Here is a 25,257-nt window from a genome sequence, read left to right as displayed (position 1 = left end):
ATTACAGGCATACGCCACCATGCCTGGCTAATTTTTGTATTTTTAGTAGAAACGGGGTTTCACCACATTGGCCAGGCTGGTCTGAAACTCCTGACCTCAGGAGATCCATCCGCCTCAGCCTCCCAAACTGCTGGGATTACAGACATGAGCCACCATGCCTGGCCTCTTCCTGTGGATTTTAAAAAGTAGAACTCATTTTGTTCTAATTTTAATGGAAGGATGCACAAGAAACTAGTAATATTTGTTGTCCCAAAGTGGGAAAAGTGGGTATCTGGAGGAGAGACAGCTTTCACTGTATTCTCTTTTTTACCATTGACATTTTGAGCCAAATATTACCTTTCTGAAAATATTAAAAATTAAACAATAATTTTAAAACAGTGTGTGATTATCCTAAAAACTTTGGAAAAGAGATACATATAAAAATGACTTAGTACTGACATCCAGCTATTCATTCATTCAACAATTTTTTTCTTGTTTTTTAGAAAAGTTCTCACTCTGTCCCCTAGGCTGGAGTGCAGTGGTATGATCATGGCTCACTGCAGCCTTGACCTCCTGAGCTCCACACTCAGCTATTTTTTGTAAAGGCGGGTTTCGGCATGCTGCCCAGGCTGGTCTCAAACTCTTGGGCTCAGGCCATTTGCCCACCTGGGCCTCCCAAAGTGCTGGGATTACAGCATGAGTAGTGTGTGAGCTACCCCGCCCAACCAGCAAATGTTTTTGGGTGTTTACTGTGTAGCAGTCAGAGTAGGCACTTAACCAATGTTAACAATTTGATGTACAGAATTTATTTCCTGTACTTTTTTCTGTATGGGTATCTGGAAGCAGTTTTAGCAAAGATTACGACTTTCATGGAATTCTGAGCTTCTAATGAAATCATGCAATTTCTTTGCCTTTTATCGTTTTATTTTCTAGGGCATGCATTGAAATTATACAGACCCTAGTATTGATGTTCAGAGAAACAGAAACTGAGTCATCACGCCTGAACACATTGGCAGCTAAGAAGTAAGGTCTTTTAGAAGATATTGGGACCTTGTGGTTGCAACCCATTAACTCTTCTTGTTGAGTGTCTTCCAAAGCACGTAATTCTCCAACTTCCCTGTTCAACACCCTTCCAAGTATATTTCACTCTTTTGTTTTTCTCCTTCCTTCTGTGATGAACAGGTTAATTGGCACAGGCCAAGTTCTCTCTGTCTCTCTGGATTATTAAGGGTAGAAGGATTTTCTTAGCATAATTATTTTTTGTCCTAGTCTGGTGAACTTGAAAAAGACCAAATGACCCATCATACAATAAAAGCCAGGGGATCTCCACTAGAATTTCCCAGAGTATCCTTATATCCACACAACGGAAAAATTGCAAAATCAGGAGTTATAGTAGCCTCATTTACAATATAATCGTGTGACCTTAGAGTAAATGACTTTGGAGAGTTTATTAATATCTAGGGTGAGCTGCTATGATAAAGATACTCTAGGCCAGGCACGGTGGCTCATGCCTGTAATCCCAGCACTTTAGGAGGCAAAGGCGGGTGGATCACCTGAGGTCAGGAGTTTGTGACCAGCCTGACCAACATGGTGAAACCCTGTCTCTACTAAAAATACAAAAATTAGCCAGGCGTGGTGGTGCACGTTTGTAATCCCAGCTACTCGGAGGCTGAGGCACAAGAATGGCTTGAACCTAGGAGACGGAGGTTGTAGTGAGCTGAGATCACACCATTGCACTCTAGCCTGGGCAACCCTGTCTCAAAAAAATAAAAAAATAAAAAAATAAAAAGATAATCTACAATATGTGGCCCAAAGAAGATCTTAATTGAAATCTTTCTCACGTAACAGTTCAGAGTAAATATTCAGGCTTTCATACACAAAGTGAGCCAGGGACCTAGGTTTTTTCCCTTTGTTACTCTGTTGTCTTCTATCATGTTGTCTTTATCCTTATAGTGGAAGCTGGCTGACCTTGATGACTTCATTATATCCTGTGGGAAGCAGAAAGAGAAACAGAGGGCATTCCAGTTTAAAAAGAAAAAAAAAAAAAAAAAGAGAGAGCGAGAGAGAGAGAAGTAGAGGGCAAACAAGCTTCCTTTTTAAGCAAGGCATATAACACTTCTGCTCACATCTCTCCTGGTGAGAACTTTAGGCACATGACCACACCTAGCTGCAGGAAAGGCTGGAAATGTGTCTGTAGTTGGACATCTATGTGCCTAACTTAGTTTTGGATGGTAATGAGGACATCTGTTATTAAAAGGAAGAATGGAAGAATGTATAGTGGGGGACAGTAGCATTCTTTGTCACAGAAACTTTGATTCTGCAGTTTTGCATACTGTCTGCTTGATTTTTTATTTTGATTTTTTGAGACAGAGTTTTGCTCTTGTCACCCAGGCCGGGGTGCAATGGTGCGATCAGCTCACTGCAACCTCTGCTTTCTGGGTTCAAGTGATTCTCCTGACTCAGCCTCCCAAGTAGCTGGGATTACAGGTGCCCACCACCATGCCCAGCTAATTTTTGTATTTTTAGTAGAGACGAGGTTTCACCATGTTGATCAGGCTGGTCTTGAACTCCTGACCTCAGGAGATCCACACGCCTTGGCTTCCCAAAATGCTGGGATTACAGGTGTGAGCCACCATGCCCAGCCACTTGATTTTTTAATATGTATTTATAAACTCTAAATTATATTATTGGGCAATGTTGTGGCTAAATTTTTTTCCACTTTCATCAATTGTTTATTTAAATCTACTGTATTAAAAGGTGGAGAAATGAGCCAGACTCGGTGGTGCACACCTGTAATTCCAGTACTCAGGAGGCCGAAGGGAGAGATCACTTGAGCCTAGGTGTTCCAGGCAGCAGTAAGCTATGATCACACCACTGCACTTAGCCTGGGCAACAGTGAGACCTTGTCTCTTTAAAAACAAACAAAAAAAAGGGGTGGAGCAAATGATGAGAGCCAAGGACTCCAAAATAGTCAAAACATGTCATCCTAGCACTTTGGGAGACCAGGGTGGGAGGATCAATTGAAGCCAGGAGTTTGAGACCAGCCTGGCTGGGCAACAAAGTGAGACCCCATCTCTAGGAAAAAAAATGTTGGGCATGGTGGCACATACCTGTGGTCTCAACTACTCAGGAGGATGAGGCAGGAAGATCAGTTGAGCCAGAAGTTCGAGGCTGCAGTGAGCTATTACTGTGATACACTGGGTGACAGAATGAGACCCTGTCTCTAGAAAAAAAGAAAAACAGACAAAAACACTTAAACCAGGGGAAAGAATAAGAACTCTTGGTAATATTTTTCCAGCCTTCCACCTTCTGGGCTCAAGCAGTCCTCCCACCTCAGCCTCTCAAGTGGCTAGGATGACAGGCATGTGCCACCACACTCGGCTAATTTCATTAATATTTCTTTCTTTCTTTCTTTCCTTTTTTTTTTTTTTTTCTGAGACAGAGTCTTGCTGTGTCGCCCAGGCTGGAATGCAGTGGTGCGACCTCAGCTCACTGCAACCTCCACCTTGCGGGTTCACACCATTCTCATGCCTCAGCCTCCCAAGCAGCTGGGAGTACAGGCATGACCCACCACACCTGGCCCTAATTTCATTAATTAATATTTGTTTTTCTTTTCTTTTTTTTTTTTTGAGATGGAGTTTCACTCTTGTTGCCCAGGCTGGAGTGCAATGGCACGATCTCAGCTCATGGCAACCTCTGCCTCCCGGGTTCAAGTGATTCTCCTGCCTCAGCCTCCCGAGTAACTGGGATTACAGGCATGCACCACCATGCCCGGCTAATTTTGTATTTTTAGTAGAGATGGGGTTTCACCATGTTGGTCAGGGTGGTCTCAAACTCTCGACCTCAGGTGACCCGCCCACCTTGGCCTCCCAGAGTGCTGGGATTACAGGCATGAGCCACCATGCCCAGCCTCATTAGTTAATATTTCTTTTTTTTTTTTTTTTTTTTTTTGAGACGGAGTCTCGCTCTGTCGCCCAGGCTGGAGTGCTGTGGCCGGATCTCAGCTCACTGCAAGCTCCGCCTCCTGGGTTTACGCCATTCTCCTGCCTCAGCCTCCCGAGTAGCTGGGACTACAGGCGCCCGCCACCTCGCCCGGCTAGTTTTTTGTATTTTTTAGTAGAGACGGGGTTTCACTGTGTTAGCCAGGATGGTATCGATCTCCTGACCTCGTGATCCACCCGTCTCGGCCTCCCAAAGTGCTGGGATTACAGGCTTGAGCCACCGCGCCCGGCCTAGTTAATATTTCTTAAGCACACTTGCTATGTGCCAGGGACTATGGGCATACTATGCTTTTTTTTCTTTTCTTCCTTTTATTTATTTTTTTTTTAGATAGGATCTCACTCTGTCATCCAGGTTGGAGTGCAGTGGCACGATCTTGGCTCACTGCAGCCTCAACCTTCCTGTGGCTCAGGTGATCTTCACCTCCCCAGTAGCTGGGACCACAGGTATGTGCCACCATGCTCTGCTTTTTTTTTTTTTTTTTTTTTGTATTTTTCATAGAGATGGGGTTTTGCCATGTTGCCCAGGCTGGTCTCAAACTCCTGGTCCAAGTGATCTGCCCCCATTCTGACCCCCAAAGTGCTAGGATTACAGGCGTGAGCCACTGTGCCGAGCCAGCATACTATGTTGTGTAGCAGGAACGGGCAAACATTTCTGTAAAAGATCATATAGAAAATAGTTTTGGCTTATCACGCCATACAATGTGTGCTGCATCTACTCAGTTCTGCCATTGTAGCACAAAAGCAGCCATAAACAGTGCATGAACGAATGGACACAGTTGTGTTCCGATAAATTTTATTCACAGAAACAGGCTGTAGGCTGGATTTGGCCTACAGGCCATAGTTTGCTGAGTCCTACTTTACAGCAAACAAGAAAATACACCGTGTCAAACTAATTCTTATTTTTTTGTAGAGACAAGGTCTCACTTTGTTGTCCAGGCTGGTCTCAAACTCCTGGGCTCAAGGGATCTTCCCACCTTGGCCTCCCAAAGTGCTGAGATTACTGGCATGAGCCACCGCATGCAGCTTGAATACTTCTTTATGCGAATGGTAGTACTGCCATTTCCCTAATCTCCAAGATGGAGATTCAACATTATTTTTGATATGTCTGTCTTCTCCCATATTAAAATTATCACTAAATCTGGTTATCCTTTTTCTCCACCTTTTGGTCCCTACCTTTCTATTTCCAAGTTGAAAAAAATCATCCTTATCTCTGTCATAGAGTTATTTATTTATTTATTTATTTATTTATTTATTGTTGTTCTTTTTCTTTAAAAGCATTGCCTTCAATTGTTTTGTTTTAACTTGGTTTGATCACATCAGCCCTATCAAGGTTCTTTCCTGATATTACCAATTCTTTTCATGTCATTTAATACATATATTACATTGCTATAGTAGAGTCTGGTTGTAATATTAACTTTTCTCAGCCAGTTTTTATATCCCTAGGGTCAAATCATGTGACCCATAGTATTATGTAGCCCAGTAAATATCTAATAAAACTGTATTCGTTTTCTTTTTTATTTTATTTATTTATTTATTTTTTTGAGACAGAGTCTCGCTCTGTTGCCCAGGCTGGAGTGCAGTGGCGTGATCTTGGCTCACTGCAACCTCCACCTCCCTGGTTCAAGCAATTCCCCTGCCTCAGCCTCTCAAGTAGCTGGGATTACAGGTGTGTGCCACCACACTCAGCTGATTTTTTTGTGTGTTTTTAGTAAAGGCGGGGTTTCACCATGTTGGCCAGACTGGTCTTGAACTCCTGACCTCAGGCAGTCCACCCGCCTCAGCCTCCCAAAGTGCTGGGATTACAGGCATAAGCCACCACACCTGGGCTCTTTTTTCTTTTTTTGAGACGGAGTTTTGCTCTGTCACCCAGGCTGGAGTGCAGTGGTGCGATCTTGGCTGACTGTAATCTCCGCCCCCTGGGTTCAAGCGATTTTTGTGCTTCAGTCTCCTGAATAGCTGAGATTACAGGCTCGCACCACCACCACGCCCTGCTAATTTTGTATTTTTCGTAGAGATGGGGGTTTCACCCTGTTGGTGAGGCTGGTCTTGAACTCCTGACCTCAGGTGATCCACCCACCTTGGCCTCCCAAAGTGCTGGGATTACAGGTATGAGCCACCGTGCCCAGCCAAAACTGTATTAGTTTTCTATTGCCACATAACAAATTATCACAAACTTAGTGGCTTAAAACAACATGCATTTATCTCACAGTGTCCATGGATCAGAAATCTGGACACAGCTTAACTGGATCCTTTGCCCAGGGTCTCACAAGGTTTCAGTTGAGGTGTTGGCCAGGCCATAGTCTCATCTGAGGCTTGGGACACTCTTCCTAGCTCATTTGGGTGGTTGTTGGCAGACTAAATTTCATTACAGCTGTGGGACTCAGGTGGCTTTTTTCTTGGCAGGAGAGTATCTCTTTTTCAGGGCTCATCTGATTAGAGCAAGCCTACTCTGGACAATCTCCTTCTGACTAACTCAAAAGTCAGTCAATTAGGGGCCTTTATTATATTCTCAGAATCCTTTCACCTTTTCCATTTCATATAACATAATCACAAGAGTGACAGACAAACATATTCAGAGGTATTGCCCACACTTAAGGGGGAGGACTTTGATAGGGTGTGTACCAGCAGGCTGGGAATTTTGGAAGCCACGTTAGATTTCTGCCCACCACAGTAACATAGACTGACTTAGGAGACTGTGAATGTGGCCTTCAAAGTCTGTATTTTTTAAGATATTGTAGTACATTCCAAATCCATACATTGGAAATAGTAACAACCTAAACAATAAAGTATTAAGCTGCTGGGACTCTTTTTAAGGCTGTGATGTCAATCCTCTAAGTCATCTATATTTTCAGGATGAAACTACTATTTTGATTAAAATTTCTTCTATCTATTATTGCCCTAATAGATTTTAAATTGAATTGGCAGAAGAGGTGGATTTCAAATTAAATTCCATTTGGGTAAATAAAAAAGCAGTTAATCATTTCAGCATTTTCCTCTTTATTATTTTCATGAGTGGAGATTTTATTCATTCCACATACTTTGCTGTAACTTTCTTGAAATGTGCCATATTTTTTCATATCCTAGTATTGTTAGGGTTGAATTCATATGTTATCATAGCAAGTGACCCATAGTTTGGGAGTTCTTTTTCTTTGCCTTGGATGTATGATACTTTGAAAATAAGCTGTTACTGAAAATAAAGGACTATAATTAAATACAACAGTGAATGGAATGCCAATTCAAACAATATCAAGAAACACTTCTAAAGGGAGTGTTCTATTGATTTTAAAAGGGTCTTCTAAAAGTAAGATTGGCCATTTTAAGTAGCCTGAATAAAACATTATTAAATACACTGTAGGGTATATCCTGCTTTTGTGAGAAATGTACTAACTGACATGATTCTTCTTCCAAATATAAGAACTAGACCTGCTTTTTGACTTGGAGAAAGGAAGGGCATTGTATTTTTACTAGCGTGTAGGTTAATCATGAGCTTCTAATCATGGTGATGATTTAAATGATTGTAAAAAGATTAGAAAGCCTCAGATCCTACTAAATAAGGATATTTATACTCACTCTCCTTTATTCCATTATGAAAGGAATGCTTATGGTTATGGAGAACTTTTGTATAGTCTTATCTTTGAATCATTTTACTACTCCTACCTCTCAAATCTACTCTGACATTGCCTTCAATTAGACAACTGAGTTTTTAGCAGTCTGCCTTCAGCTCCTTTTCAACCATACTGGGATTGTACTACTCAATAGAAGGAGATAATGTTATTAACTCAGCTCATCAGGATGCACATGTAACATTTAAGTGAGTTATCAATGGACAGTACCCCACATTGGAAAGGAAAAGATCTGAGGTTTTTTGAGATCAAACAAGCATTTTAAGAAATGGTGGAGTTGGGTGCGGAGGCTCATGCCTGTCATCCAAGCACTTTGAGAGGCTGAGATGGGCAGATTGCTTTAGGCCAGGGGTTCAAGTTCAGCCTGGGAAAAAAGTAAGACCCCATCTTTATGTTAAAAAAATTTTATATTAAAAAAAAGGAATGCTGTACATTATTAACAAAAACCAAGAAAAGGAAGCAAACTTAGTGTCCAGCAATGGGTGAATGGATAAAGAAAATGTAGTATACATACACAATGGAATATTATTCAGCCATAAAAATGAAGTCTTGTTATTTGTGACAACATGGATGAAACTGGAGGATATTATGCTAAGTGAAATAAGCCAGGCACGGAAAGACAAATATGAGTTTCACTTTTGAGATCATGCATGATCTCACATATATATGGAATCTAAAAAAGCCAAACTCATAAAAACAGAGAGTGTAGAATGGTGGTTGTCAGAGGCTTAGGGGCGGGGTGGAATTGGGAGATATTGGTCAAAGGGTACAAAACTTCAGTTAGACAGGAGGAATAAGTTCAAGAGATCAATCATACAAATATGGTGACTATAGTTAATAATAATGTCCTGTATACTTGAAAATTGCTGACAATAGATTTTGTGTTCTCACTGTATAAAAATAAGCATGTGAGGTAATGCATATGTCAATTCACTTGATTTATAAAATATGTACACATTCTATAGTATATACGTATTTCAAAACATCATGTTGTATACCATAAACATATACAATTTTTATTATCAATTTAAAAAAGTAAAAACTGAAAGTGGTCGCTCAAGCCTGTAATCTCAGCTACTTGGCTGAGGCAGGGGATCACTTGATTCCAGGAGTTCAAGACCAGCCTGGGCAACATCATGAGATACTGTGCCAAAAATAACCCAAGCAAACAAACTTAAGAAAAGAAAAAAGAAGAGCTGCATACTGTTGCTTTGTCCCAGAGATACACAGTGCATATTAGCATATAAAGCCTCTGAGAAGTTCTGTAGTAAACACATCTGATGAACTTGGTTTAACCAAATACCCTATATCTCCTTTGACCACAGAATCTATTTTAACTATAATACTGTCTGGAATTAGCAATCCATAAAAAGTCCTTTGGAAAATAATGCTATAATTGAAATTACCCAAATCTCCCTTAAATCCAGATTTTCTAGTCTTTCTAAGCTATGTGAACTTCTAGAACTATACTTGCTCTGAGCCAGAAGACCAAGCAATTATATTTTCATTAAAATTTTTTATCTCTAGACATTCATTTGCATGTCCAAGGGTCCAAAACTTCAGTCAAAGATGGTCTGCAATGCTTCATTCTTTTAAACATAATTATATTCAGTGTTTGTAAACTTGGTGTCACCATTTTTCTTCTCAACACTTTGCTCATTAATTGCCTTTTATTTATTTTTTTCCAGGGGAACACTATTTAATCTCTTGGTAATTTTAATTAGTGAGCCTCAGATTCCAAAATCTTGTCCTGTGTTTGATATCCAGTTGGTGGCTGATTCAGCTTTAGTCAGAATGTCTTTTGATGCTAAGGTGAGATGAGAATTTTCGAGGTAAACTATTATATATTGGGGCCCTGGCTTCTTTTAATGTGGACCATGACACCGTAGAAACAGAAATATAATTAAACCAAAGAGTAGATCTTTTGTCATTAACCTCAAAACTTAGAAAACTATTCCGTCTAAAGTAGATTTAGAGATTTAGAGGGTCAAGAAAAAGGAAAAAATAACTATTCAGTCAATATTAATATATCCATTTTATATGTCTTAAGGTATGTATATTAAGGAAAGTAATCAGCATTCCTTATAAATTTGATAAATCTATATCTGTCTCTGTACAAAATATGATGTATATGTAATTCCATAGCAGGGGTCTAATAGGTTAAAAATCACTGTCTTAGAGATTTTAAGGTTAACTCTCATACTTTACCATTTTCCCACCTATATGAACAGTATAAATTCTCAGAAAGAGTTACTTATTTTTCTAAGGTTGTACCAAAACATTAGAAATCTCAAACTGCCTAGAAGGTACACCTTCTGAGAGAATAAACCAACTTATTATTAGTTTATTTTGAGCCAAGCTAACAGATTTTTTTAAAAAAGATGGAACATGATTTGATAGTTCTTAAATATATGCTCAGAATTATGTTTTAAAAAACTCATTTAGTCATTCAGTAATTTTTTTTTTTTTTTTTGAGAAAAGGTTTCACTCTGTTGCCCAGGCTGGAGTGCAGTGGCACAATCTCGGCTCACTGCAGACTTGACCTCCCAGGCTCAAGTGATGCTCTCACCTCAGACTCCCGAGTAGCTAGGACTACAGGCACGAGCCACCACACCTGGCTAATTTTTGTATTTTTTGTAGAGACGGGGTCTTGCCATGTTACCCAGGTTGGTTTCAAATCCCTGGGCTCTAGCGATCTGCCTGCCTCGGCCTCCCAAAAGGCTACAGGCATGAGCCACCACATCCGGCCACAATCAGTAAATATTTACTGAGCATCTGTTATGAGCAAGCAACGTGCTAGGCAGTAGGGTCAAAAGAGTAAGCAAAACAGACATGACCCCTGCCTTCATTAGTTTCTACTCTGCTGGGAGAGACAGACGTTATTCAAATATATCCATGAATATGTAATTACAGACTCCATATAGAGAGTCTCCAACATCACTTTCAGTGGTGGATTAGGGATTAAAGAATGGGGTGGAACTAAGACTCAGATAGGCAGGGCTATTAAGGAGCTAGTGCCGTAATCTAGGTAAGGAATGATATGGGCCAGAGGGAAGCATTCCTTGATCCCCAAATGAGACTAGTCCTCCTTTATAGAGCTCCCTTAACTTCCTGTACATTTCTTTCATAGCCCTTGTCTCAGTTTATAATTATGCATTTGCTTATTTGATCATTTGATGTTTGTTCCCCAACTAGACTGTATGTTCCATGAGGGCAGGTCTCATGTCTGTGTTGTTCTCCCTTGCATCCTCAACACCTAGCACGGTGTCTGATGCATATTTGTTGAATAAATAAATGAAGAAAAGAAGAAAAGGGATAGTTTTGTAAAGAGGAGTTTGGAATTCTTGAGAGGAATGAAATATCTCTAAGTCTTCTATTTATCCATCCCACGGAATTTTAGTTTAATTTGGGCATAAGCCTAAATTCCCCAGAGAGTCTCTTACCTCAACTCTGGGGGGCGTATTTCTACATTCTTGAAAGGAAGTAGGGTTGTTGATCTGATTGATTTTGCAAATCAAGTATGCAATTTTTTGTAGTAGTATTCTGTGGGCCAACCAGGGATAATGGCTTGCCTTTGAATCCCAGCTACTCAGGAGGCAGAGGTGGGAGAGTCGCTTGAGGCCAAGAGTTCCATACCAGCCTGGGCAACAAGCGAGACCCTGTCTCTACAAAAATAAAAAATCAAAAATTACCTGGGTGTGGTGGCACATACCTGTAGTCCTAGCTACTGGGGAGACTGAGGTGAAAGGACTGGTTGAGCTCAGGAATTTGAGACCAGCCTGGGCAATATAGTGAGACCTCATCTCTACAAAAAATTAAAAACATAAAATTAGCCAGCATGGTAGCTTGTGCCTATAGTCCCAGCTACACAGAAAGCAGAGGTGAGAGGAATGGCTTGTGCCCAGGAGTTGGAGGCTGCATAGAGCCATGACCACAGCACTGCCATCTGGGTGATAGCATGAGACCTTGTTTCAAAAAAAAGAAAAAAAAATTGTATAAGTACCTAAAGGGAACCAAGGGAAATTATCATTTTCTGACTTGGTTTATGACATTGCATTGATTATTCTTGAAAATTCTAGTTACAGAAGCTTATTCTGGAGTATACAAATACCGCTACAGCACTTTTATATGAGATACTTCTTGTCTTTCAGCAGGTACAATTTTAAAAAATTATATTTTAAAATATTTTATGTAACCATAAATTATGTGACTATTATATGATATATGTATATTATGCAATTATGTTATATGATTAATAATATACCAAAAATGCTTGTATTTGAGATGGTCCCCAAAACTGGTTGACTTCAATGATATGACCTTTGCTCTTAAGTGCTCATCTAGTTTATTTTCCAAAACTGATTTTAAAGATTCGATTAATCAGGATAAAAACATATTTAAGAATGAGTATCCTTTTATATACAACTTGAACTTTATGAATATAACTTGTTTATTTCCTTGAGTCTTTTAGGGAAATCTCGGATTGGGATCCACAAAGTTTGCTATTAGCTGGATGATGTCCTTTCTACAAAGCTGTCCTCCCATCGTAAGTATCTAGAAGTCAAAACGAAATCACTCCTCAAGCCTAATTAAGCAGATACTCTTGTGCTTAATTAATAAAACACATATTTTTCCCTGTGATGTAATCAAGTTTATCAACCAGAAGCAAAGTGTAAATTTGACAGTTTATTATTTAACTGATAAATTGTTTTTACATTTGGGACCTGAATGTTTAAGGCACTGAAATTATACCTTAAATGGGAACGTTATTTCATGAAAAACTCTAAGATATATGTGGAAAACAGAATATTAAATTATTAGCTGTATAATTAGGTAAAAAGATAAATACTTACCTTAAATAGTGAGCGTGAATCTAACACTTGGGATCACTTGTGTGCTCTGTCCCACAGACACCATCCTAGTTCCTATTATCACCATTTCTTTCCCTGATACTACAATCACATCTCAATGGTCTGTCCCTGCCTTCCCACCAGATTACAGGCTGAGGGATCCATTTGAAATAAAAATCTGATTGTCGCCCCTTGCTTCAAATCTCTCAATAACTCTTCCTTCTGAATAAAGACTAAACTCCTTAACATGGCCTACAGGGCCTGCGTGCTATGGCCGACAGCCTCCTCTGGTCCCTCAGCCTCCCTGCTGTGTGGGTCTCTTGCTCACCATCTCTCTCCCCACCACCGCCCGGCTCCCCACAGCTGCATCACAGGACCTGTACCATTGCATCTGTCTCTCCACTGGAAATGCTTTTCCCTCCCTTTTTCACCTGGTCAACTTCTACTCATCCCTCAGGCCTCAGGGCCCCTTCCTGGGGTGGGGCAGTGGAGGATGCTTCTCTGTCCCCCTTGACAGGGGAGATTCCCTCATTAGAGGCACAAATAGTGCATGGCATGGTGTCCTCTTCCTCTGCTTTATAGGTCTCGTCACTGTTGCAGTTTACATTTGTTTGTCTTATTATTTGCTTCTGCCGTGTCACAGCCATTAGCGCCCACTCATATTCTGTCTCTCTCTCCTTCTGGGCACATGGTGGGACTGCACTTCCCTCTTCATGTGAAATCGGGGGGTGGGGGCGGTCTCTGTTGCTGCTTTGGCTAATGAAATGTGAGCAGAACTGGCTTCTGTCACTTCTGGGCAGAAGCTTTAAGAGCCAGTGTGTGCCACCTGGCATTCTCTTTTCCTTTGGCATAGCACCCACAAGGTGGCTGCTTTGCCCACTGATGGCCAAGAGTAACTACAGTGAGCAGAGCCCTGCAGACCCCTCTGGGACTGAGTCATCAACCTTTGCTGTTTCAAGCAAAGTGTTGGTCTTTTGGGAGGTTTGTTACCACAGCATAATCTAGTCCATCATGACTGATACACTCTCTTTCTCTTCCAACAGACTGCCAGTGCTGTGAGGGTAAAAGCTCTGTCTGTTGTGCTAGGCACACCATAAATGTTCAGTAAAATATCTGCTGAATTAATTCTAGTAAAGGCTTTATCCCTTAATCTCTTCTTACCTCCTCAAACTTATGCACTCAGTCAACAAACACTTAATTGGAAATCTCTTCAAAAGAGTAATCTAAACTAAATTTCCATTGCTAATGGGCATGAGGCAATATGTTCTCTCTTTTTTTTTGAGACAGAGTCTCACTCTGTTGCCCAGGCTGGAGTGCAGTAGTGCTGCGATCTCAGCTCACTGCAACCTCCACCTCCCAGATTCAGGCAATTCTCCTGCCTCAGCCTCCCAAGTAGCTGGGATTACAGGCGCCTGCCACCATGCCTGGCTAAGTTTTGTATTTTTTAGTACAGACGGGGTTTCACCATGTTGCCCAGGCTGGTCTGGAACTCCTGACCTCAGGTGATCACCCACCTTGGCCTCCCAAATTGCTATTACAGGCATGAGCCACTGCGCCCGGCCTGTTCTCTTTCCATATATGGACATGCATCTGTTGGACCGTCAGTGGTCCCCTGCCGTTTCTCTAGAGTGATGTTGGGTCTGTCCTACGGGATCTAGACTCTCTTGTCAGATCCTTATGACATATGTTTACACAAAGCTGGCTGGGGTCAGAGGGTACATTTGTCAGTAGAACAGCCAGCTGCCTTCTATGGAGGTTGAGCTCATGAACTTGTCTTCCTCAGTAGCACACAGGCCCCAACCAATCTCAGACTGCTTCACAGAATGTTTGAAAGTTACAGACATTCACAGCAATGGCAGCTCATATGTGCAAGATGCAAGACCCCTTTGTTTTCTGTGTGGTGGTTGCAGACCCTATTACATGAACTGGTGTGTGGAAATCTGGGTTTTACAGGCTCCATGTAACAGGGAAGTTTCTTTTTATTTATTTATTTAGTTTTATTTTTTTACTTTTATTTCCCATGTAAGCCTTCCTGCATGGTATTTATTTATTTGTTTATTTATTGGAGATGGAGTCTCGCTTTGTCACCCAGGCTGGAGTGCAGTGACGAGATCTCGGCTCACTGCAACCTCTACCTCCTGGGTTCAAGTGATCCTCCTGCCTCAGGCTCCCAAGTAGCTAGGATTACAGGCATGCACCACCACACCTGGCTAATTTTTGTATTTTTAGTACAGATGGGGTTTCACCATGTTGGTCAGGCTGATCTCGAACTCCTGACCTCGTGATCCACCCACCTCAGTCTCCCAAAGTGCTAGGATTACAGGCAAGAGCCACCACGCCCAGCTTCCTCCTATACTTCTTATTTGACACTGAACAACATTTCGATGAGTAACATTGCAACAGTGGTGTTAGGGTAGTGAGGGTTTCAGTCTAGATTTGTAGTTGAAGCTCCAGCTAAAATAGTTGCTTTTGTGGGTGGCACTCAGCCTACATATAACTGTATTTTCCTTGTCTAGATTACTTTTGTGGCCAGTATTGTGAAACAAGTGGTGAGGGGGCTTTCAGCTTCATTTCAGCTGCTAACTCCCTGCCAAGCAGTTCTGTTGTACCAGCAATTTTACATCCTCAAGAGCTGTCTGCAGCACAGCAGGACTCTAGCTGAGTATATTAAGAATAACTACAGAGAAGAATTCAGGTAAGAAAAAAAGTCTGAATCTAATCTGCAGTAAGATTTCACTCATTTCTGAGTTCATGCAAACCTGCATCGTGGTCCAATACTTAGAAGATTAGGTATTTATGAGGGATTATTATTATCATCATTTTGAGATGGAGTCTCGCTCTGTCACCCAGGCTGGAATACAGTGGCGCAATCTCGGCTCACTGCAACCTCTGCCTCCCAGGTTCAAGCAATTCTCCTGCCTCAGCCTCCTGAGTAGCTGGGATTACAGGCACCCGCCACCACACCTGGCTAATTTTTTTGTATTTTTAGTAGAGTAGAGGGTTTCACCATGTTGGTCAGGCTGGTCTCGAACTCCTGACCTGATGACCCGCCCGCCTCAGCCTCCCAAAGTGCTGGGATTACAGGCGTGAGCCACCGTACCGGCCTATTTTTGTTTTTAATAATATTTAACTCTGATCTGTGAAAATGGTAGGATTTTGGGGACCTCTAAGAACCATTGCCATTTGAAGTATATTCCCAGGCCAGAAAAGACTAGTGAAACATCAAACTCTCTTTGAAGAACAGTTTGTCACTCATTGTCTTTATTGTAGTTGCATCTCACAGAAGTAGTACTAATTTTAACCTGCTTTGAGTAATTAAGAGTAAATAAACTTGGTTGAGTGCGGTGGCTCAGGCCTGTAATCCTAGCACTGTGGGAGGCGGAGGCGGGCGGATTACTTGAGGTCAGGAGTTTGAGACCAGGCTGACCAACATGGTGAAACCCCGTCTCTACTAAAAATACAAAAATAAGCTGAGCATGATGGTGCACGCCTGTAATCCCAGCTACTCGGGAGGCTGAGGCAGGAGAATCACTTGAACCCAGGAGGCGGAGGTTGCAGTGAGCTGAGATCACGTCAACGCACTCCAGTCTGGGCAACAGAGGGAGACTCCGCCTCAAAAAAAAAAAAAAAAAAAAAGGTAATAAACTTCACTGAAGAGGATAATAAATTACGGATTGTGACTTACAATTGAGTTATTGGACAGAAGCAATTGATAAAGGAGTAACAATTAATCAGCATGGTTATCAGGGGTTTTGTTTTTTTCACTTACCCCCTCTCAGTAACAGAACAGTAAGAAAGAGCAGTAACGAGCATTGGCTTCATCTGCCAGCCTGTTCTCCTGCACCTCAGGGGTTCCATTTCTATTTATAGGCTGCCACAGCCAAGTGCACTTAGCACTGCAGCCCTGCGTAGCACCTATTAAGGAGAAAACCTAGGTTGTCTCTGACTTAAGATGAAAAGAGTGCAGCAGACATAACTTTGTCATTTGTTTGGATGAAGATGTAAAAGGATGTGGAGACATGAATTATGGCCTTAGATTGCCTTTTTTAAAAAAACTTCAGTCCAATTTATAGACTTTTTTGTTTTTGGAGACAGGGTCTCATTCTGTCGTTCAGGCTGGAGTGTAGTGCTGTGATCTCGGCTCATCACAATCTCCGCCTCCTGGGCTCAAGCGATCCCCCCTCCCACTTCAGCCTCCCGAGTAGTTGGGACTACAGGCATGCACCACCACGCCCAGCTAATTTTTGTATTTTAGTAGAGATGGAGTTTCGTCATGTTGGCCAGGCTGGTCTTGAACTCCTGGCCTCAAGTGATCCACCTGCCTTGGCCTCCCAAAGTGCTAGGCTTACAGATGTGAGCCACCACACTCAGCCATGGACTTTTTGTCTTCCGTGAGGTGTTCCATTCTGACTCCCATAAAAGGGATTTGTTTGGCTCTGAGTTGGTCCAAACAATCCAATTCCCATCTCTTCCCTCCTGCACCTCCTCACTTAAAAAAAAAAAAAATATATATATATATATATATATATGTAAATTTCACATAATATGAAATTTACCATTTTAAAATATACAATTCAGTAGTTTTTAATATAATTTACCATATATTGCAACCCTCATAACTGTTTAATTGCACACCATTTTCATCACCTCAAAAGAAATTCAGTACCCATTAAGCAATCATACTACATTTTCTCCTCCTCCCAACCCCTGGAAACCACTAATTTATTTTCTGTTGTGATGGATTTGCCTATTCTGGACATTCTATATAAATGGATCATATAATATGTGGTCTTTTGTGTCTGACTTCTTTCACTGAGCTTGTTTTCAAGGCTCATCCACATTGTAGCACACAACTCAATTTTTTAAAACTTAGATACGAACATCTGAAAATCAGGACAGCTGGCAAAGTGGCGTCACACTTGTAGATGACAACAGTTAGGCAGAACTCCTGCAGCTACCCCCTTAGGTGCATCATGTACTGTTTAGTTTGCCACCATCTCCTCTCTCTCGTGCTTACTCTTACCCCCTAAATTACATTACTGGTAGCCATTTAGGTTTGGATTCTTGTTTTAAACTAGTGTTTTCAACTCACATTGCATAGGAAATACCTGAGTAACTACAGGTTGAGCATCCCTAAACCAAAAATCCAAAATTTACAATGTTTCAAAATCTGAAATCATTTGAACACCAACATGATGCTCAAAGTAAATGCTCATTGTAGCACTTCAGATTTTACATGTTCATATTAGGGATGCTCAACCATTAAGTATAATGCAGATACTCCAAAATTTGAAAAAATCTGAAATCCAAAACACATCTGATTGCAATCATTTTGGATAAGAGATACTCAACCTATTAAAAAAAAATACTGATAACCAGGTGTCACATGTAGAAATTCTGTTTCCATTTGTCTGGGGTGGTACCAGGGCCACGGGATTTTAAAGATAAAGCTCTCCAGGTGATTCCAGTGTGCACTCAGGGTTGAGACCCATTCTTTTAAGTCATCCAAGGGGATGATTGAAAGCCTTCTCATTTTTGCCTCTTCCTCTGGCCATTCCTAGGCTTTTATTGAGGCCGTGGGGATGAGCTCTACTCTTCCTTCTTGACTTGGCCCTAGTAGTCACCACAGCTCGACCCTTTCATTTCAACTCCTCACTGTGCATTGCCTGATAAACCAAGAAGCAGGAGCCTCTGCTTATACTGTGGTGAGGACAGTCCACATGTCAGAGATTTTCTAGGTCACAAATGAGGGAGATTGGAGGGCTGAAAATGCTGCCCAAGTCTTGTGGCTTAGACTCCCATACCCAACAACCCTAGCCAGTGAGTGTGAATGTACCCATGCGACCAATGTGAAAATTCTTGTTTTTAAAGCTCTCTATTTTGTTTCTTTTTATGATTTGCAGGTACTTTATTCACATGCCAGCCTTGCAGAAAAGGCTCCCATTGTGTTACCCCATTACTCAACCTACCACTCAACTTTTTCATGAAGTTCTGAAATTGGTTGAATAGAAACAATGTACACAATGTTAATAAGAGTATAAAATGTTAATCAAGAGTCAACTTGATATTCACGAGAAACATTTTTTGATTTGTTTAATATCTGGCTATCTCTGAGTCCTATAAACAAAGATTTTAATTGAATGTTCCATCAATACCTCTCTATGAGAAGTTTAAAATTTTTAAAAATAAATTTGCTTTATTATAAGTGTGCAAAGATCATTATACCATTGGGCAAAAGAGCCATTTCTCTATTAGAGTAGTTCTTCAAACTCACTCTTGCCACAAAATAAACCACTATCCATCAAGACACAGGAAAAAGGAATGCAGGGATTTAGGAATGCTGCACTTGCTTCTCTTCAACCTTAGCAGCAAAAGCAAGAAAGTTCTCAAAATGCTCCTGACAATAGTTCTGTTGCCTTAAGCAATAGAATGCTGGGGAGTGTGAGGGCCTGAGGCACGGGCATTCAAGTTCTTCTCAAGGTGTTTTATCTTCTCAGCTCGGGCACAGTGTCCTTGGTGAAACCATGCCAGGGACAGGAGCATGCTCTTCACCCGATTCTGTACACAGAGCCACCCAAAAACCATGATTTCGACTAGGTTCTTGGAGCCCACTATGTCTACCACCAGCAGGGCTTGGTGCATCCACGCCATTTCTAGAATTACAGCTTGGTCTGGGCCTAGGGTCACTCACCCAAGATCTCGTCCGCCAGCCACTCCTCCAGGTAGAACACCAAAGGGTCTCTCAGTTTCTGCACCAGAAACCACCAGGGCTGGATGCCAGAGTTTTAAAATCTGCTACAAAGAAACCTACATCCACTCTTGCATACATAAAGTGGTGCTAAACATTAGTGTTTCTCAAGAAAAAAAATTTCTAAGACAAAAATCTATCAAGGGAACAGAAGCCTATGAAGAGTGAATACAGAAAATATAATCTGGTGAGTTTCTCTGGTGTAATAATGGTGGATGGTGTGAAGCCATGAAATATCCTGAGATAAACTGTTGTGGGGAGTATAAGCTACAGTGATTATATGAGAAATGCCGAGCAATAGGCTGACACCCTCCTCCTTCACCTGTACAATTCTAGTGACAAAAGTATTCCTGGAAGAATGAGCAGAACACAGGCATAGCTGTATAGAATGTCACTTCCTCTTTTATCATAGGGAAAGAAGCTTGGACTTCAACAAAATTAAGTGCGTGGTGCCACTCTGTTTCAGGCATGTGTAGGCTAATTTGTGTAGTCCCATAGAGTCTCTATGAGAGACAAATTTTCCATGAGCAGTTATGGCTCTCCCACAACTATTTAAAAACTTGTCTTTACTATATTTTATGCCATAAACTAATTTAATTCCACAAATACTTAACTTTGGCATCACTGTGAGGTGTTGAATTTGGACTTCTAAGAACATAGAAACTGGACTCTCCATTCAACTTATTATGACTTGAGGCAGGATCAGAGAAAAATCTACTTCCAAAGAAAGAGTTCCTAAGCCAGATTCGCCTGTGTTGGGCAGTGGAGATAATTACTAGGACATTTTATTCCTGGTTCTGACAAAGCCAAATGACCAGCTATTTGACTTCAAGCAAGTCAGGCCCCCTTTCCAGGCCACATCTGTTTCTTCCAGGGCTTCCTCTGCTATGTGGAAGGGTGGGGCCGATGTTCTCAAGTTCCCTTCCAGCTCTAACATTCTCTGCCTGTGACAAGACATTTCACACTCTGAAATGGAGTAGTGTGTTTCTCTGCTATCTCAGCTCAGTGGATGATTTCGCACTAGCTTCAAGTAATCCTCCTTTGTTTTACCCAAAGTTTCCCTTTCAGCTGTCACCAGCCATCACCCCATAAAGTGTCCAGGCCTTTTCCTTCATTAACCAATGAAGAGTCCAAGTTTTCTACCCTCCATTTTGGGGGCAGAAAGAGGAGCAAAATGGTGTTTTTGAGTGTCCTGGCTGTTAGATGGGGGATTATTTTTAAGAGATGGTCAATCAAAGGAATATGAAAAGATTCTTGGAACACAGGCAAGAATCACCTCAAACTGGACAAAGAATGTACTGGTGAACCCACAGGATGACAACAAGAGGATCAACTCAGTTCTGCCTCAGCTTCTAAGCGGTGCCCTGGATCTGGGCTAGCAGCTGTGCAGGCTCTGGTGAGGGCTTGGGGTGTCTCTCCCATGTGATTTCTGCCTCCTCTCCCACTCGTCTCTTTGCTCCGGGATCTTACTTTATTTAATCTCTGGGAGCAAAAGCTCTGTCAAAATATATCTGGATCTTTTCATGTTGGGCTAAAGTCAGTAGTTTTTTTGAGAGCTAATAGTTGAACATTTGTCACCCTGATTTTCTTCAGTCTACTCTGTATAACTCATGTCTATTCATTTGCACAGTCTGGGACCAGAAACTAATAATTCGAAGGATTATCCAACCACTATTCTTTTCTGTTGTGTGCTTTTTGTTTGCATTGTTGTGAAAGGCAAGAAAAATCACAGAATGATCCATCTCTATTAGTGCTCAGATACATTTAACATTTTAACTAAATATTGACTTCACCTACAAAATAATTATTTTTCAAGAAATCTGATTGTAGACAAATTTGACTATGAAGATCACATAAATAACTTTTTAAGAATTCAAAGGCTTGCCAAAAAGACAAGTACACATGGACAGTTTTCAAGCCAGGGTCGAGATTCTAAACCCTTTGGCCACCTTTATAATACAAGCATTGCCATTTACCACCCCTATCTACTCCCACAGTCATCAGCTCTACCATTTAAAAATATAGGTAGGCCAGGCACTGTGGCTCATGCCTGTAATCCTAGCACTTTGGGAGGTTGAGGTTAGTGGATCACAAGGTCAGGATTTCGAGACCAGCCTTGCCAGCATGGTGAAACCCCATCTCTACTAAAAATACAAAAATCAGCCAGGTGTGGTAGCGTGTGCCTGTAGTCCCAGCTACTCAGGAGGCTGAGGCCGAAGAAACACTTGAACCTGGGAGGCGGAGGTTGCAGCGAGCCAAGATAGCACCACTGTACTCCAGCCTGGGTGACAGAGCAAGACTCCGCCTCAAAATAAATAAATAAATAAATAAATAAATAAATAAATAAATAAAATATATATGTAAATAGGCTGGGCACAGTGGGTCACGCCTGCAATGCCAACACTTTGGGAGGCCAAGGTAGGTGGATAGCCTGAGCAATGGAGTTCAAGACCACAATGGACAACATGGTGAAACCCTGTCTCTACTAAAATAAAAAATTAGCTGGGTGTGGTGGCATACACCTGTAGTCCCAGCTAATCGGGGTAGGCTGAGGCACGAGACTCACTTGAACCCAGGAGGCAGAGGTTGCAATGAGCCAAGATAGTGCCATTGCACTCCAGCTTGGGCTACAGAGTGAGACTCCATCTCAAAAAATGAATTAAAAAAAATAAAAATACAAAATAATTTTAAAAATATATGTAAATAATATATAGAGATTATATGTAATTATATATAATTATAATTTTAAAATTTCATCTATATATAATAGGGGGTAAGAACACTGGTTTTGAGGCCAAAATGGTTTAAATTCCGGTTCTGCACTAGTTTTGGACCTTAGGAAGTTACTAATATTTGCAAGCTGCAGTTAAAGCAAAGACAATATAACCTATTGCATAGGGTGTTAGGAGATTTAAATGAAAACATGAATGTTTTAGCACACAGCATGGTGTCTGACTTGCAGTAAGGACTTGGGGTATATATTGTTAAACTTAACAAAGCTAGGTGAGTATTGCCTTATTTTTTTTAACCAATCTGAGGACCAGCCACTATACTCATAGAACCCCTGATCTATAGAGCATTGGAGAACAGATTCATTTAAATTTTTTTTTTTTTTTTTGAGACTGAGTTTCGCTCTTGTTGCCCAGGTTGGAGTGCAATGGCGCGACCTCGGCTCACTGCAAACTCCGCCTCCCAGGTTCAAGCGACTCTGCTGCCTCACCCTCCCAAATAGCTGGGATTATAGGCGCCCACCACCATGCCTGGCAATTTTTTTGTATTTTTAGTAGAGATGGGGTTTCACCATGTTGGCCAGGTTGGTCTTGAACTCCTGACCTCAGGTGATCCACCGACCTCAGCCTCCCAAAGTGCTGGGATTACAGGTGTGAGCCACCGCGCCTGGCCTGACAAGTGACTATTTTCACTGCTTACCACCAGGAAAGAGTGTTGGCTCTAATTGGCACCATCAATGGAAGATCTATATGGAAAATACTCTTTCCAAGGGTAGACAGAAAGCTTTTTAGTTCCTAAGCTTTTTTCAGCCTTTGACTTGAACAGGTAATTACTAAGTGACCAAACTGAAATAGCCATTCTTTACTTACAGAATTCCAAACGGATTCACAGGTAGTGTTAGAGAAGATACATGAAGAATTTCTTTTCTTTTTTTTTTTTTTGAGTTTCGCTTTTGTCCCTCAGGTTAGAGTGCAATGGTGCAATCTTGGCTCACTGCAACCTCCACCTCCTGGGCTCAAGTGATTCTCCTGCCTCAACCTCCCAAGTAGCTGGGATTACAGGCAGGTGCCACCATGCCCAGCTAATTTTTGTGTTTTTAGTATAGATGGTTTCACTATGTTGGCCAGGCTGGTCTCGAACTCCTGACGTCAAGTGATCTGCCCGCCTTGGCCTCCCAAAGTGCTAGGATTACAGGCATGAGACACCGCGCCTGGCCAACTTTCTTGATTTTTACTGAAATCTAGATATTCTAGCTACTGTTTAAAGAGGGAAAAGCCTGAAGTTCCTATAACTGATAGCGTATTTTACATAATTTCATATTGAATCTAACTCACTGGTGGTAACACTTTTAATTTTGTAAGGAAATGCTTGAGAGGACATTAATAAATATGCTATAAGGCAGCTGATAAGCATACTGAAAGCTTGTTGGCTGCTAAGCTTCAATCCGTGCCATTATATTTTTTTCTGAGGCTAGAACCACTTGTTTTATATTTAACATATTTGCAAATTAGAGAGGTTCAGTGACAAATATGGAAGAGAAGCTGAAAATTCTTGATGAGATAAATTTGATTTTTTTTTTTCTTGAGATGGGGTCTCGCTATATTGGCCAGGCTGCAGTGCAACGGCTACTCATAGGTGAGATCACAGCACACCACAGCCTCAAACTCCTGGGCTCAGGCAATCCTCCTGCTTCAGCCTCTGGAGTAGCTGAGACTACAGGAACATGCCAGCATGCCAGGTTCATGGTGGGAATTTTTGAACAACCCTTGATAGTGTTAAATTACTGTCTGATTGCTCTTTGTTCACTGGATTTGCTTCTAAAATGCAGTACAGGCTGGGCGTGGTGGGTCATGCCTGTAATCCCAACACTTTGGGAGGCTGAGGTGGGCAGATCGCTAGAGGTCAGGAGTTCGAGCCAAGCCTGGCCAGTATGGTGAAGCCCTGTCTCTACTAAAAATACAAAAATTAGCTGGGTGTGGTGGCAGCACCTGTAATCCCAGCTACTTGGGAGGCTGAGGCAGGAGAATCACTTGACCCAGGAGGCAGAGGTTGCAGTGAGCTGAGATTACACCACTGCACTCCAGCCTAGGCAACAGAGCGAGACTTCATCTCAAAAAATAAATAAAAAATAAAATAAAATAAATGCAGTACAGGCTTGTAAGGTCAACTTGAATTTGGGTATCGATAGTAGGGAGACAGCCATTCTCCATGCAGTCAGACCAAGCACTTCTCTGTATTTCTGTGCCTTGTGAATCTGAAGCTTTTGTCATTTTGGGGAAGGCAACATGATTCCTTGGCTAGAAATCTGGGTAGTGTTACTTTTGGGATAAGATGCTATGTCAGACCTTGTTCTTACTTGTCATCAGACTTTTGGCGGGTTATTTTAAATCTTCCAGCACCTTTATTTTGTAAACTATAAGATAGTAAGAAGCCTACCTTAAGGGTTTTTGTGAATATTAATTCGTACATAAACATCTAATTCTATGGTTACTATATATTAGGATGACCCATATAGCATTGTCATTTTCAAGTCCAAAAATGTTGGGATCTGCAATTCCGTATGGTTCAAATAAACAGCAAGCCCTCAATAAATGGTAGCTATTATCTTAACAGAAACACTCACTTGCTTAGTGACCTTGTACTTTAAATATACAGTATATAGTTTATTCTCATTTCCCAAGTAGTCTGACACTTTGTTACAGCATGGCTTATTCTTGCACAGATTTGCATAAACCATACATCAAGTCATAGAGTTCACTTACAAATTATTGTGTGGTTATAACATACCTAAACATGTTCAGAATGGAATTAATTTTCTTGATTGCCTTATGTGACAGTAAAAGTCTGTTCTTCCACTAGTCTCTCCATCTAAGTGAATGGCACTCCATTCACTCTACTACTCAAAAGAGAAACCTGAGAGATCTGTTTCCTCCCTTCTCTTTATTCCGCAAATGTAACCCATCAGTGCTTACTGGCAATTTCTTCAAGATATATTCCTGATCTACTGACTTCTCATAATTATGGCTATTACCCTAGTTTGAATCTCCAGCACCTACTGTAATAGCCTATTTAGTCACTTTTGACCCCTACAATCCATTTTCTAAAGGGACAGTTGTCTTTTGAACATGGAAATCAATATAACTTCTGAGGTAATGAATTTAAATCTTTTTTTTTTTTCTTTTAGAGTCAGAGTTTCACTCTTGTTGCCCAGGCTGGAGTGCAATGGTGCGATCTCAGTTCACTGCAACCTCCACCTCCTGAGTTCAAGCGATTCTCCTGTCTCAGCCTCTCGAGTAACTGGGATTACAGGCACCTGCCACCATGCC

General features: G+C 41.3%; 1 protein-coding gene across 2 annotated transcripts in view; it reads left to right on the top strand.

Moving 5' to 3' along the window:
- Window positions 1–18,658, top strand: part of C11H12orf56 (chromosome 11 C12orf56 homolog) — a 109,144-nt gene extending 90,486 nt beyond the window's left edge. Inside the window, exons 6-11 of one of the 2 annotated variants that reach the window (XM_025403723.1) lie at window positions 913–1,002; window positions 9,292–9,415; window positions 11,683–11,757; window positions 12,075–12,149; window positions 14,970–15,148; window positions 18,357–18,658. In XM_025403723.1, the coding sequence (XP_025259508.1) occupies window positions 913–1,002; window positions 9,292–9,415; window positions 11,683–11,757; window positions 12,075–12,149; window positions 14,970–15,148; window positions 18,357–18,462 (649 nt within the window). In that variant the 3' untranslated portion in view covers window positions 18,463–18,658. The remainder of the gene's footprint in view (window positions 1–912; window positions 1,003–9,291; window positions 9,416–11,682; window positions 11,758–12,074; window positions 12,150–14,969; window positions 15,149–18,356) is intronic. The other variant, XM_025403722.1, reaches the window with a different exon arrangement.
- The last annotated feature ends 6,599 nt before the right edge of the window (window positions 18,659–25,257 follow it).

The sequence above is a fragment of the Theropithecus gelada genome, chromosome 11, assembly GCF_003255815.1.
Source record: "Theropithecus gelada isolate Dixy chromosome 11, Tgel_1.0, whole genome shotgun sequence".
NCBI classification, from domain to species: domain Eukaryota; kingdom Metazoa; phylum Chordata; class Mammalia; order Primates; family Cercopithecidae; genus Theropithecus; species Theropithecus gelada.
The sequence above is the reverse complement of the archived record's forward strand: the minus strand, read 5'-3'. Positions and strand labels throughout refer to the sequence as shown.